Source organism: Meles meles, chromosome 14 (assembly GCF_922984935.1).
Source record: "Meles meles chromosome 14, mMelMel3.1 paternal haplotype, whole genome shotgun sequence".
NCBI lineage: Eukaryota > Metazoa > Chordata > Mammalia > Carnivora > Mustelidae > Meles > Meles meles.
In genome coordinates this window covers 2494937-2509800 of record NC_060079.1, presented here as the reverse complement: position 1 = coordinate 2509800, position 14864 = coordinate 2494937, and the positions used below count along the sequence as shown (strand labels likewise).

Genomic DNA, 14864 nt, shown 5'->3' with positions numbered 1-14864 from the left:
TATTTGATATATGTGTAGTGTGTGTGGTGAGTAAATAGTGTATTGATTTCATGTGTGCACAGTATGTGTTTGGTATATTTATGTTCCACGTGTTTTGTGTATTTGTGTGTGTGCTATCTTCATTAGTGTATAGTGTATGTTAGTATCTGTTGTGAGCGGTGTGTGTGTGTCCCAGTGTTGTGTGTTTGTGTGGTGGTGGTTATGTGTGGTGGTGTGTGAATGAAATTTCTACACTTTGCATTGTCTATTTTATGTGTGTGTGGTGTTTTTGTGGTGTATGTGTGATATGTGTGTACTCTGTTTAGTTAGTGTGTGTTGTGTATTTGGAATATGTATGATATGTGTTGTGTGTATGCTATATGTGTACTGAGTGTGGTTTTTATGTGTATGGTATGTCTGAGGTATATGTATGGTGTGTGTAAAACGTGTTCAGTATATGTGTGTGCATGGTGTGTGAGTATTGTGTGTCAGGTTATGTGTGTCAGGTGGTATCTGGGATTATGGTAAGTTCTATGTGGGGCATGTAAGTACTGAGTGATGTGATATAAGTGATGAATATGTGTTGTGTGTGTAGTTTGTAGTAGAGATGTGATGTAGGTGTATGAGGTCTGAATATTTTTTGAGTGATGTGTGTATGTTATGTTTGGTATGTGTTGAATGGTGAGTATATGGTGTTTGGGTGTTGTGGTTGCAGTTTATTTTGTATGTTCTGTGTGTGTAGTGTGTGTTATATGTTTCTCTATGTGCACGGTGTGAGTGCTGTATGTGTGGTGTTTTCAGTGGTGTGTATTTTTGAGCTGTTCATGTGGTGTTGGTTATATGTGGTGTCTGCAGTGAATATGTGGTATATGAATGGAACTTTTGTGGTTTTGTGGGGTTTGTATGGTGTCCATGCTATATGTAGTGTTTGTGTGTCTTGTATGTTTTGTTTAATTTTTGTTTTGTGTGTTCAGAGTGTGTAGTGTGTGTATTATGTGTGGTATATGTATGCTCTGAGTGTAGTTTTATGTGTGGTGTGCTTGTGGTATGTGTAGTGTGTGGGAAAGGTTTTCAGTGTGTGTGTGTTACGTGCTTTTTTGTGTGGCATACAGTATATGTTGTATGTGTGCTATGTGGTGTATGGGTGTCTGTGTGCCATATGTTTTGTGTGTTATATTCTATAAGTGTACTGTGCGTTGTATATTTCTTTGTGTGTGGTATGTGTGGAACATGAGTGTTGTATGTGTTTATTTGAACCTTTTGATGCAAGTTCTATTGCATTAAACAATTCAAAATTACTACAGTTCAGTCCTTTCCATGGCTTTGACCAGAATTCCCATTCTGGGAATGAAGTTTAATGTCACTTCGAGACCCACTCATTCACTTATCATTTGACTGTCTACTAAGGAGGAGCTCAAATACCATATCCTATCCTGATCTGCACAGAGGGAAGTAGTCCTTCTTGTACCTATACTTACAGAACGTATTTCATTCTACCTCATATTTACAAATGGTTTACAAATGTTTCATTTCTCTCACTGATTTATGAGTTCTTTGATTATAGGAGACTCATCTTGATCATTTTCATCTTATTCATTACATTAGTGATATTTTATGTCATTGTAGGGCTAATAAAAATTTGCTAAATATAAACTGAAGCATAATTTTAACAAGCCTTAAAAATTAATCTTGTAGTATTTATAGATTTATATGTTTTAAAGCATTTTTTTTTTCATCTAGAGTTGCATAGATAGAAAGCACTTTAGAAAGTGGCTAGGGACCCTAGAAATATCTTCAATAAGATTTTGGATAATTAAGATAGATAGTTACCATGGAAGAAGCATAAAGTTGTTTTCCTTGAAGACAGTCTATCATAGCCCACAGTGCTTCCATGCTCCATTTGGGACAATATGGTATTCTTGTCTTTCCTGGATCTCTTAAGGGAGGTTTAAACCCTGCCAAGAGAACCTTTATGGCGCGGGCTGGATACTGCATAAGGTGAAGAGGAATTTGACGCAGTCTGTCACAAAAGAAATTCTTAAAATGTTCAGAATGTCACAATTAAAATTCTCTAATAGCTAAAACAATGGGAAAAATTTATGACATTGGATTTGGCAATGAATTAGCTATGATATCAAAAGCATAAACAGCAGAAGAAAAAAATCTGACTACAGCAAAATTAAAAACTCTGCAAAGGACATAATCAACAGTGAAAAAGCAACCTACAGGATGAGAGAAAATATACACTAAAAAGTAGACATTTCTCCAAGGAAGATATATAAATGGCCAACAACCACATGACATGGTGCTCAATATCATTAATCATCAGGGAAATGCAAATCAAAGCCACAGTGAGATACAACCTCACACCCATTAAAGTGGCTACTACCAGGGTGCCTGGGTGGATCAGCTGGTTAAGTAACTGCCTTTGGCTCACGTCATGATCCTGAAGTCCCAAGATCAAGTCCTACATCAGGCTCCCTGCACAGCAAAGAAGTCTGCTTCTCCCTCTGGCCCTCCTGCTTCTCACACTCTCTCTCATTCTCTGTTTCTCAAAATTTTTTAAAAAGGTGGCTACTATCAAAACGCCACAAAATACAAAGTGTTTATGAGGATGTGGAGAGAGACTGGAATTCTTGGACACTTAGTGTACAGTGGTACAGCTGCTATGGAAAACAGTTTGCTGGTTTCTCCAAATACTAAAAATAGAATGAGTATGATCCAGCAATTCCAGTTCTCATATACCCCCAAAGAACTGAAAGCAGGGTCTTGAAGAAATATATGTACACTCATGTTCATACCAGCACTGTTCACAATAGCTACAAGGTGGAATCAACACAAATACCCAAATGTCCATTTATCCATGGATGAATGGAGAAAAAAAAGGTAGCGTACACCTATGATGGAATATTATTCAGCCTTAAAAAAGGAAGGAAATTCTGACACATGCTACAACACGGCGAACCTTAAGGAAACTATGCTAAGTGAAATGCTAAGTGAAATAAGCCAGTTACAAAAGGACAAATACTATATGAATACACTTATATGGGATACCTATAACAGTTAAGTTCACAGGGAAAGAAAGTAGAATGGTGGTTGCCGGCGGGGATGAGGGGAAAATGAATGGGGAATGTTGTTTAAAGGGTACAGAGTTGCAGTTTTGCAAAATGAAGAGTTCTGGAGGTTGGCCACATAACAATGTAAGTATAGTTAACTAATGTTAACTAATTTAATTGTTAATGTTAGTTAAATAGTTAATTAACATTAGTTAGTTATAGTTAATTAACATTGGTTAATAGTTAAATAGTTAATGTTAACTAATTTCAAATGGTTAAGATGGCAAATTTTATGATACATGTATTTTACCACAATATTACAAACAAAAAATGGAAAATAACTCGTGTTGGCAAGAATGTGGAGAAACTGGAATGCTTGTGTATTGCTGGTGGGAATGTAAAATGGTATAGACACTGCACAAAAGTTTAGCAGGTCTTCAAAAAGTTTAACAAAATTACCATATGCTTCAGCAACTCCACTTCTAGATATACATACCAAACAACTGAAAGCAGGGACTCAGACAGTACTTGCACAATTAATGTTCATAGCAGCATTATTCATAATAGCTGGAGGATGGACACAACTCAAGTGTCCATCAACATGTGAATAAATAAATGTAGTATAGACATACAAAAGAGTATTATTTAGCCATAAAAATACTGAAATACTGATACATGCTACAATTGAGTGTACCCTGAAAACTTTATCTTAATATAATAAACCAGATACAAAAGGGCAAATACTGTAGGACAGTACTTGTATAAGTTACCTAAAATAGGGCAAATTTAGCAACAGAAAGTAAAAAATGGTTACCAGGAGGTGAGGAAAAGGGAATGGAATGTTCCTGCTTAGTGAGTACAGAATTTCTGTTTGGGATTAGGAAAACATCCTGAAAATAGACAGTGGCAATAGCTGCACAATATCCTGAATATACTTAATGACAATTAAATGCATACTTAAAAATGGTTAAAATGGTAAACTCTATATTTTACCATAAGAAAAAGATAGATTTTTTTAAAAATCCTAATAAATAGCTTTAAAATAGTTTTTCTCTTAAAAGAAAAACCAAAACTTTCCCAATAATTACTATTTAATAAACCTCTAAGAATTCTAGTTCAACTAAGTTGACAAAAATAAAACAACCTGTTTATTGTCAGTTTTTCAGTTGATCCGTAATCAACAAATTGTACCAGGACAGCTAGAGGATTAAATTCTTTAACAGACACAATCTTTGCTCTATACCATAAGCCATCATCATATTCTGCAAGGCAGGGCATTTCTGGAAAGAAAGAAAAAGGAAAAAAAATCACATTACCTTGTATTTTCTTTAAAAAACAATTTTTTAAATACAGAAAAGTACAAAGAAAATGATCACCATAAACCCATCATTCAGATTTAAACAAACAATAGTCTGTCATATGTTGGATTCTGCTTTTTTCTGTTTATAATTTATATACCTTGTTTTTCCTAATTCCTAAGAATTAAGCTCTTAAGAAAGGTACTTCTCCCAGTCTCATAGTTTATAGTTCTGCCCATGGCTTCAACTATCCTTCAATGCCCGCATGTGTTAGATTCCCAAAATTTTTCATTTAAGCCATCATCTTCTACAGAAGATAATAAAATAGTTTCTGATATTCCTTTCAGTTTTGTCTCTAATCTATTCTCTATAAAACCACCAGAATTAAATTTAAAAAATTCAACTGCCCTTCTTTAAAATTCTTCAGTGGCATTATAACCATCTGCAATATCAAGTGCTTAGTACTGCAGTTATAGGGTTCTTCACAATTATTTCCAACCAACTCCTATCACATATTTCCAAGTGTTACCTAACTAGAATTACCTAAACTTCTACTTTAGTTCATGGCTGTTCCCCGTAATTAAAATGTTCCCCGTAATTAAAATGTTCCCCGTAATTAAAATGTTCCCTTATGCCCTTTTCTGGATAAATATCTCTTTCAAAGATCAGCTCCAACATGATTTTTATAAAAAGCCCTAACTACTCCTAGTCATAGTTTCTCTGTGACCCGATGATTCTGTGCATTCACCTTTGATATGAGCTGTTATTTTCATACTGAACCTTGTTTTCTTGTCCCATTAGTTCTTAGGTGCAGAACTGTATTTGTATTGCTAATATAGTACCTGTTACAAGCAATTGCTAATAAATGTGCTAATAAATGAATGCCAGGCTTGAGCAAAACTGTGGAAAAATTAGTATAATATGTATTCCCTACTCTACAGACACTTTCAGATTTGAGTAGATGGAACACACTTTGAGCTCTTGTCTTATCCAACTTCTATCCCTCTCTTTATATTATCATATTCTTTTCTACATAATCTCCACAGAAGTGTAGCTGTGGGCAAGTAATATTTAAATACTGCATGACTCTACAAAGATTTTTATCAAAGAGTTTTAAGTATTTTCTTGTGTTTATTTAAAAGATTATCAGGCGCCTGGGTGGCTCAGTGTGTTAAAGCCTCTGCCTTCGGCTCAGGTCATGATCCCAGAGTCCTGGGATCGAGCCCCGCATCGGGCTCTCTGCTCAGCAGGGAGCCTGCTTCCTCCTCTCTCTCTCTGCCTACTTGTAATTTCTGTCTTTCAAATAAATGAATAAAATCTTTAAAAAAAAAAAAGATTATCAATAGACTAGTAAAGAATGTTTTCTAATTGATCTGTCTGCACAGTTAGCAATTGCCTGAATCACTGTTAACAGTCTCAGCTTTTACCATTTCCATCCTTAAAAACATAGCTGAAAGTTCATCTCAAAACAGAACTAAAAAAATCAAAAGCCAAAAAACCCAGCCAACCTAGTTGTGTTATTTTAACCTACACAACTTTTTAATAGGCACTTGGTTATGAATCAACTTGTACATATGCATACTTTAAAAAACTTATTGAAGAATAAAAAAATACCTACAGAAAAAATAAAATGCCCACAGAAAATGGAGCTATATGTAACTCCATGAATGGTCACATTACACACAGAATGCTTCTGTGACTTCCCTTGAGACAAGAAGACAATGAGGAAGGAACTGCTTCTTCCAGACTATAAATCCGAGTTTATAAAAAGTAAAAATCATGAACTTACTCTTCCACTCAGTCAACAAATGTTTATGAGCACCTAACTTGTGCAAGGTACCCTTCTAACTGCTAGTGACACAGCAGTACAAAGAGTCCCTGTTCAGAGTGCTATTTAAAAAGGAACAGAAGCCATGGACAAAAATGGCACAGGAGAGGGTGGCAGGCAGTGCTACTCTATATGGGGAGGACAGGGAAGACCTGCAATATGGATATAGTTAAGCAGAGATCTAAACTGCTTACAGTCTGGGGGAAGAACATTCCAGGCAGAGGGAATAGCCAGTGCTGTTTATCACCAAAACATGAGTCACAGCTAATTAAAATCTCATTGAGTAAAATCAGGTAAGACTTTAGGCTGATGTTTTCCTTTGCTTTAGCATATCTCCTGATATGTACAAAATGCTATGAATAAATCTACTCTATATATTGCATACTGATAAAAATGTATAGACACACACACACAAAGACACACACACACAAAATGTAGACACCACTCTTGCTTTTCAGAAATTGTCAACACCAGTAATAAGATGCATTTTATTCATAGAAGAATCACATATATTTACTAAATATGGGTAGAAATGGATTAGAAGGAAAAAAACATGATTTGACCTATCCTGACAGGACAGGACAATCTGAGCTCCCCTACCCTACTTTAAATTATCAGTGTAGATAGTTTGTAATTAAAATTACTGCCATTCAGGTGTGAATGACAACTCTAACAATTTGAGCTAATGGCAAAACCTCAAACTTAGAAAAATCATCTTTATGCAATTTTTCAATGCAGCCTGAGTTTTAGAAAATGGAAGTGACCCAAGGCAGTTATTTCCCTTCTCTTACTTTACTCATCTAGAAAATGAGAAAGATAATCTAGAGTGTCTTGAGGAATCAAAGAGATCATGCATATAAAGTGTATAAAAATATCATATGACTTCACTCATATGTGGAATTTAAGAAAAAAAACATATATATAGGGGAAGGGAAGGAAAATAAGATAAAACAGAAAGGGAGACAAACTATAAGACACTTCTAACTCTAGGAAATAAACGGCCGCTGGAGGGGAGGCAGGTGCAGGGGATGGGGTAACTGGGTGATGGACATTATGGAGGACACTCGATGTATGCATACATACATACACTGGGTGTATGCAACTGATAAATCACTAAGTTCTACTTCTGACACTTATAATACACTATATGCTAATTAAATTGAATTTAAGTAAAAAATTTAAAAATACATCAGTTAACATTAGAAATAGCTGAAACTCAAAAGCCCTTAAAACAAAACAACAGTTTATTAAGAATCCCACTTTACTCAGAAGATTTAGTATACCTGTTCTAAAATCTGTCAGAGGAGGAAATGTCTCCACATTCTTATTAAACCTCCGCAGTGCTTCATTAAGGCTCTCAGACTCAGATTCCCAGCTGATTCCACTGTCTTCTGTATCACTATGCTGGTTAAACAGATTACAACTTTCTACAGAATCAAGGCAAATATACACCTAAGGGGGGGGGAAGGGAAGGAAAAAAAAACCTTTCAAATTCTGTAATGTTTAATATTCATTTATATGGAAAAATTACTGTGGTAGTTTCTAACAATGGCCCCATGATACCTGTACAGTTCCCCTCCCACATGATACCAGAGTTGATCTTTGTGACCAAAAGATAATGACATATGTGATGATATATGACTGCTGAGACCACATCATCAAAGACACATGGCCTCTGTCTTGGTGGTATGCTCTTTCTACAACTGTTCTCTCTCAGAGAAGCATGTAGCCATGTTCTTAGCAGACCGGGGGGAGGCCCACAGGGCCAAGAACTGAGCCTTCCAGGTAACGTCCATGGGAGTCTTTTTGGAAGTGGGTCTTGCAGCGTACCCCCCCCCCCGCCCCCCACTATCTTGGCTGAACACCTGTCAGTGAGAGATCCTAAGCCAGCACTTAATTAGCTAGCTCCTGGATTTCTGACTCTCTCATATGTGTTTTAAGCTGCTAAGTTTGGGGTAATTTGTTATGCAGTAATAAATAACTAATATGAAAAGAAATCATTATAAAAACCAACAGAGTTGTAAACTGCTATCTTCCTTAATGGAATTAGCAAATTTTCCTATGAAAGAATGGTCTAATATGTAAAACAGCTGAAGGAACTGCCTGTTCTACTTAATTTGCCACTTTATTCTTCTTTCTTGTTAGGCAAGGACATATAATTGAATTTTCTTTACGGCACTTATTTATTCAATCAATATTTATTGAGTGACTACTATATATTAGGCAATATTCTGGATCCTGGGGACACATGTGTGACCAAAAGGGGCAAAACTCCCAGTCTTCATGTGGTTACATTCTAATAGGGAGAAGCAGACAAACATGGTAAGAAAATGTATTAGAAGGTGATAAATGGCATGGAAAAACAGAGCAGAATAAAGAGTATCTAGAGTTCAGTGTAGGAAGAGGATAAGGAAATGAGATGTTTAACATTTCAAAGATGGAAACAGTTCTGCCTTAAAAATTTAATACTGACATAAATAGACTAAAGCAACACAAAACTTGAAACCCAGCAAGTGCTTAAGAAACACTTGCTTTATTAACAAATGTCTGAAGAGGAAATTGAACAGTTGGCACACTGGAGGTCAACTATTTAAAATCAGAAAGATGGGCGCCTGGGTGGCTCAGTGGGTTAAGCCACTGTCTTCGGCTCAGGTCATGATCTCAGGGTCCTGGGATCGAGTCCCGTATCGGGCTCTCTGCTCAGCAGGGAGCCTGCTTCCCTCTCTTTCTCTCTGCCTGTCTGTCTACTTGTGATCTCTCTCTCTGTCAAATAAATAAATAAATAATAAAATCTTAAAAAAAAAAAAAAGAATATTAAAGGGGACTCTTTGAGTGGGGAAAAAAAAGACCCAAAGCAACAAAGACTAGAAATGAAAGAAAACATCACCACAAACACCAACTTTACAGGTAACACAATGGCACTAAATTCCTATCAATCATTACTCCAAATGTAAATAGACTCAATGTTCCAATCAAAAGACTCAGGGCATCAGAACGGATTAAAAAACAAGACCCATCGATATGTTGCCTATAAGAGACTCATTTTAGACTTAAAGATACTTGTAGATGGAAAACGAGAGGATGAAGAAACATCTATCATAATAACACATGCCAAAAGAAAGCTGGAGTAACCATACTTATATTAGTCAAACTAGATTTTAAACCACAAACTGTAACAGATGTAAACGGGCACTATGTCATACTTAAGTGGTCTATCCAACAAGAAGACCTAACAATTACAAATATTTATGCCCTCACCTTGGGAGCACCCAAACATATAAATCAATTAACAATAAGCAAAGAAACTCATTGATGATAACACAATAATAGAAGAAGGCTTTAATACCACCACTTACTGCAATGGACAGATCATCTAAGCAGAAAATCAACAAGGAAACAAGGCTTTGAATGACACACTGGACCAGGTGGACTTAACAGACATATTCTGAATACATCAGCAGAATACACATTCTTTTTGAGTGCACATGGGACATTCTCCAGAATAGATCACCCACAGGGTCACAAATCACCCTTCGACAAGTACAAAAAGATCGAGGTCATACCATGCATAACAATATGAAACTTGAAGTTAACCACAAGAAAAAAATATGGGTGTTTATGCAAATAACGACTCATGGAACACTACATCAAAAACTAATGATGTACTGTATGGTGACTAACATAATGAAAAAAAAGGAAAAATATGGAAAGATCATAAATACATGGAGATTAAAGAACATCCTTCTGAAGAATAAACTGGTTAAACAGGAAATTAAAAAATAAAAAAATAAATGGAAGCAAATAAAATGAACACATGGTAGTCTAAAACCTTTGGGATGCAGCAAAAGTGATCTTAAAAGGAAGTACACTGCAATACGAATCTATATCAAGAAGCAAGAAAAATTTCAAATGAAAAACCTAACTTTACACCTCAGGGAGGGAGAAAAGGAACAGCAAATCTAAGGCCAATAGAAGAAGGGAAATAATTAAGATCAGAACAGAAATAAATGATATAGAAACAAAAAACCCAGTAGAACAGATCAACAAAACTAAGAGCTGGTTCACTGAAAGAATTAAAATTTATAAAAACCTGGTTCACTGAAAGAATTAAAATTTATAAAAACCTAGCCAGACTTATTAAAAAGGAAAGAGAAAGACCTAAATAAATAAAATAATGAATGAAAGAGGACACATCACAACTACAGAACTACAAATAATTATAAGAAGAATAATTATAAGAATACAAGAATATTATGAGGAAGAGGAGTCAAGATGGCAGAGGAGTAGCAGGCTGAGACGACATGAGGTCGCAGGAAACCAGCTAGATAGTTTATCAAACCATTCTGAAGACCTACAATCCAACAGGAGATCGAAGAGAAGAACAGCAATTCTAGAAACAGAAAATCGACCACTTTCTGAAAGGTAGGACCTGCAGAGAAGTGAATCCAAAGCGAAAAGAAGATAGACCGCAGGGAGAGGGCCAGCTCCTGGCAAGCAGCAGAGCAATGGAGCACAAAATTAGAACGTTTACAAGTCTGCTCCACTGAGGGACATCGTTCCAGAGGCTAAGCCAGGGTGGAGCCAGGGACAGCGTGGTCTCAGGTCTCGCGGGGTCACAGAAGGATCGGGGGTGTCAGTGTCATAGAGCTTGCAGGTACTAGAGCCGGGAAGCCAGCTACAGAGACAGAGCTAAGGAGTGAGCTCTCAACTCAGGGTTACCTTAAACTGTGATCTGTGGCACAGTTAGGCCACTGCCCTTTGAGCAGGGACCCCAAAAATGGCAGATCCCAGGAGATTCCCCCCAGGAAGAGCGGCCAGGATCTCCTGTGTTTGGAGATTCCAGGTGGGGCCGTGTGCCAGAGACAGACGATCACAGGCTGGGTGAGCTCAGAGTATGGCTGGAGACCAGGGAGATGGGAGTGATTGAGCGCTTTTCTCTGAGGGCGCTCTGAGGAGTGGGGCTCCGAGCTCTCGGCTCCTCTGCGCCGGAGACTGGGAGGCCGCCATTTTCATTCCCGTCCTTCAGAACTCTATGGAAAGTGTTCAAGGAACAAAAGCTCCGAGAGCAAACCAGAGCAGATTACTTAGCCTGGCCCCTGGCAAGCGTGATGCAATTCTGCCTCGGGCAAAGACATTTGAGAATAAGTACAAAAGGCCCCAACCCCAGAAGATGAGCAAGAAATCCAGCGAAGAACAAGTTCACTTATCATGGAGAACAGCAGAATTCCAGAGGAGAAGGCAAAGCATGGAATTCATGGCTTTCTCCCCATGATTCTCTAGTCTTGCAAAGATAACTAATTAAAAAAAATTTTTCTTATTCTAATTTTTTATACTTTTACTCTTTCCTCTTTTAATGTTTTTTAACTAGTTTATCTTAACAATACCTTTCATTAAAAAAAATCTTTTTGAACCTTCATTATTATAGTAATATTTTATCCTTCATTGTATCTAACTTTACTTTTTGTATACACATAGGGTTTTTTCCTTCTAAAAAATTTTAGGATACAACTTCTTCTAATAGATCAAAATATACCCTAAATCTAGCACAGGGCTTTTTCTAGGCTCCAGCCTCAGCAAATTCTCTACACTTTCCTTTGCTTTCTTTTCCCAACCAACTTATCAACTCTTTTAAGAATTTTAAAAAATTTTTCATCTTTATACTCATATTCCATCCCTTGATCATGTTTACCCTTATTTGTGTGTGTGTGTGTGTGTGTGTGTGTGTATGGTTTTTTTTTTTATTTCTTTAAAATTTTGAGAGGTAATTTCTTCTAAGAGACCAAAATACTCCCCAAATTAAGTGGGTGGCTCTGTTCTACTCACCAGTCTAATATATATATAATATATATATATATATTTTTCTTTTTATTTTAATTTTTCTTTGAACTTTTTACCCCCATTTCCCTCCCCCCATGATTTGGTTAACGCACATTTTCCTGGGGTCTTTGACACCCTTCTAGTATTTTATTCTCTCCTTCATATACTCTTATCTGGATAAAACGACAAGCCAGAAAAACTCACCACAAAAGAAAGAACAAGAGGCAGTACCGAAGACTAGGGACCTAATCAATAAGGACATTGGTAATATGTCAGATCGAGAGTTCAGAATGATAATTCCCAAGGTGCTAGCTGGGCTCAAAAAAGGCATGGAAGATATTAGAGAAACCCTGTCTGGAGAAATAAAAGCCCTTTCTGGAGAAATAAAAGAAATAAAATCTAATCAACTTGAAATAAAAATAGCTATTAATGAGGTGCAATAAAAAATGGAGGCTCTTACTGCTAGGATAAATGAGGCAGAAGAGAGAATTAGTGATATATAAGATAAAATCGTAGAGAATAAAGAAGCTGAGCAAAAGAGAGACAAACAACTACTGGACTGCGAGGGGAGAATTCGAGAGACAAGTGATAGCATAAGACGAAACAATATTAGAATAATTGGGATCCCAGAGGAAGAAGAGAGAAGGGGGCTGAAGGTATCCTGGATATAATTATTGTAGAGAATTTCCCTCATATGGCAAAGGGAACAAGCATCAAAATCCAGGAGGCACAGAGATTCCCCATGAAAATCAATAAAAATAGGTCCACACCCTGTCATCTTACAGTAAAACTTACAAGTCTTAGTGACAAAGAGAAAATCCTGAAAGCAGCTTGGGACAAGAAGTCTGTAACATACAATGGTAGAAATATTACACTGGCAGCAGACTTATCCACAGAGACCTGGCAGGCCAGAAAGAACTGGCATGATATATTCAGAGCACTAAATGAGAAAAATATGCAGCCAAGAATACTATATCCAGTAGGATGTCATTGAAAATAGAAGGAGAGATCGAAAGCTTCCAGGACAAACAAAAACTAAAAGAATTTGCCGACACCAAACCACCCACACAGGAAATATTGAAAGGGGTCCTCTAAGCGAAGAGAGAGTCTAAGAGCAGTAGAGCAGAAAGGAAGAGAGACAATATACAGTAACAGTCACCTTACAGGCAATACAATGGCACTAAATTCACATCTTTCAGGAGTTATCTTGAACGTAAATGGGCTAAATGCCCCAATCAAAAGACAAAGGGTATCAGAATGAATAAAAAACCAAAACCTATCGATATGCTGTCTACAAGAAACTCATTTTAGACCCAACGACACCTCCAGATTTAAAGTGAGGGGGTGGAAAACAATTTACCATGCTAATGGGCATCAGAAGAAAGCTGGGGTGGCAATCCTTATATCAGATAAAGTAGATTTTAAGCCAAAGACTACAATAAGAGATGAGAAAGGACACTGTATCATACTCAAAGGGCCTGTCCAACAAGAAGAGCTAACAATTTTAAATATCTATGCTCCTAACATGGGAGCAGCCAGCTATATAGACCAATTAATAACAAAATCAAAGAAACACATCGACAATAATAGAATAATAGTAGGGGACTTTAACACCCCCCTCACTGAAATGGACAGACCATCCAAGCAAAAGCTCAACAAGGAAATAAAGGCCTTAAATGACACACTGGACCAGATGGACATCACAGACATATTCAGAACATTCCATCCCAAAGCAACAGAATACACATTCTTCACTGGTGCACAAGGAACATTCTCCGGAATAGATCACATCCTGGGTCACAAATCAGGTCTCAACCAGTACCAAAAGACTGGGATCATTGCCTGCATATTTTCAGACCACAATGCTCTGAAGCTAGAACTTAGTCACAAGAGGAAATTTGGAAAGAACCCAAATACATGGAGGCTAAAGAACAGCCTTGAAAGAATGAATGGGTAAACCAGGATATTAAAGAGGAACTGAAAAAATTTCAGGGAAACAAATGATAATGAACATACAACGGTTCAAAATCTGTGGGACACAGCAAAGGCAGTCCTGAGAGGAAAATATATAGTGATACAAGCCTTTCTCAAGAAACAAGAAAGGTCTCGGGCACCTGGGTGGCTCAGTGGTTTAAGCCTCTGCCTTCGGCTCAGGTCATGATCCCAGGGTCCTGGGATCGAGTCCCGCATCGGGCTCTCTGCTTGGCGGGGAGCCTGCTTCCTCCTCTCTCTCTCTCTCTGCTTGCCTCTCTGCCTACTTGTGATCTCTCTCTGTCAAATAAATAAATAAAAAAAAAATCTTTAAAAAAAAAAAAGAAACAAGAAAGGTCTCAAATACACAACCCAACCCTACACCTAAAGGAGCTGGAGAAAGAACAAGAAAGAAACCCTAAACCCAGCAGGAGAAGAGAAATCATAAAGATCAGAGCAGAAATCAATGAAATAGAAACCAAAAGAACACCAGAACAAATCAACAAAACTAGGAGCTTGTTCTTTGAATGAATTAATCAGATTGATAAACCCCTGGCCAGACTTCTCAAAAAGAAAACAGAAAGGACCCAAATAAATAAAATCATGAATGAAAGAGGAGAGATCACAACCAACACCACAGAAATACAAACAATTATAAGAACAAATTATGAGCATCTATACGCTAACAAATTTGACAATCTGGAAGAAATGGATGCATTCCTAGATACATACAAACTACCAAAACCGAACCAGGAAGAAACAGAAAACCTGCACAGACCCATAACCAGCAAGATTGAAGCAGTCATCAAAAATCTCCCAACAGGGACGCCTGGGTGGCTCAGTTGGTTAAGCGGCTGCCTTCGGCTCAGGTCATGATCCCAGCGTTCTGGGATCGAGTCCCATGTCCTGGGATCG

At 37.2% G+C, this 14864-nt stretch overlaps 1 protein-coding gene across 2 annotated transcripts in view; it reads right to left on the bottom strand.

Moving 5' to 3' along the window:
- The window catches only part of RNF17 (ring finger protein 17), a 159041-nt gene that overhangs the window by 2991 nt on the left and 141186 nt on the right, over positions 1-14864 (bottom strand). For both annotated transcript variants that reach the window (XM_045978212.1, XM_045978213.1), the window contains 3 exons: positions 7445-7613; positions 4180-4315; positions 1810-1999 (listed from right to left, as the gene is read on the bottom strand). In XM_045978212.1, coding sequence (XP_045834168.1) covers positions 1810-1999; positions 4180-4315; positions 7445-7613 — 495 coding nt within the window. The remainder of the gene's footprint in view (positions 1-1809; positions 2000-4179; positions 4316-7444; positions 7614-14864) is intronic.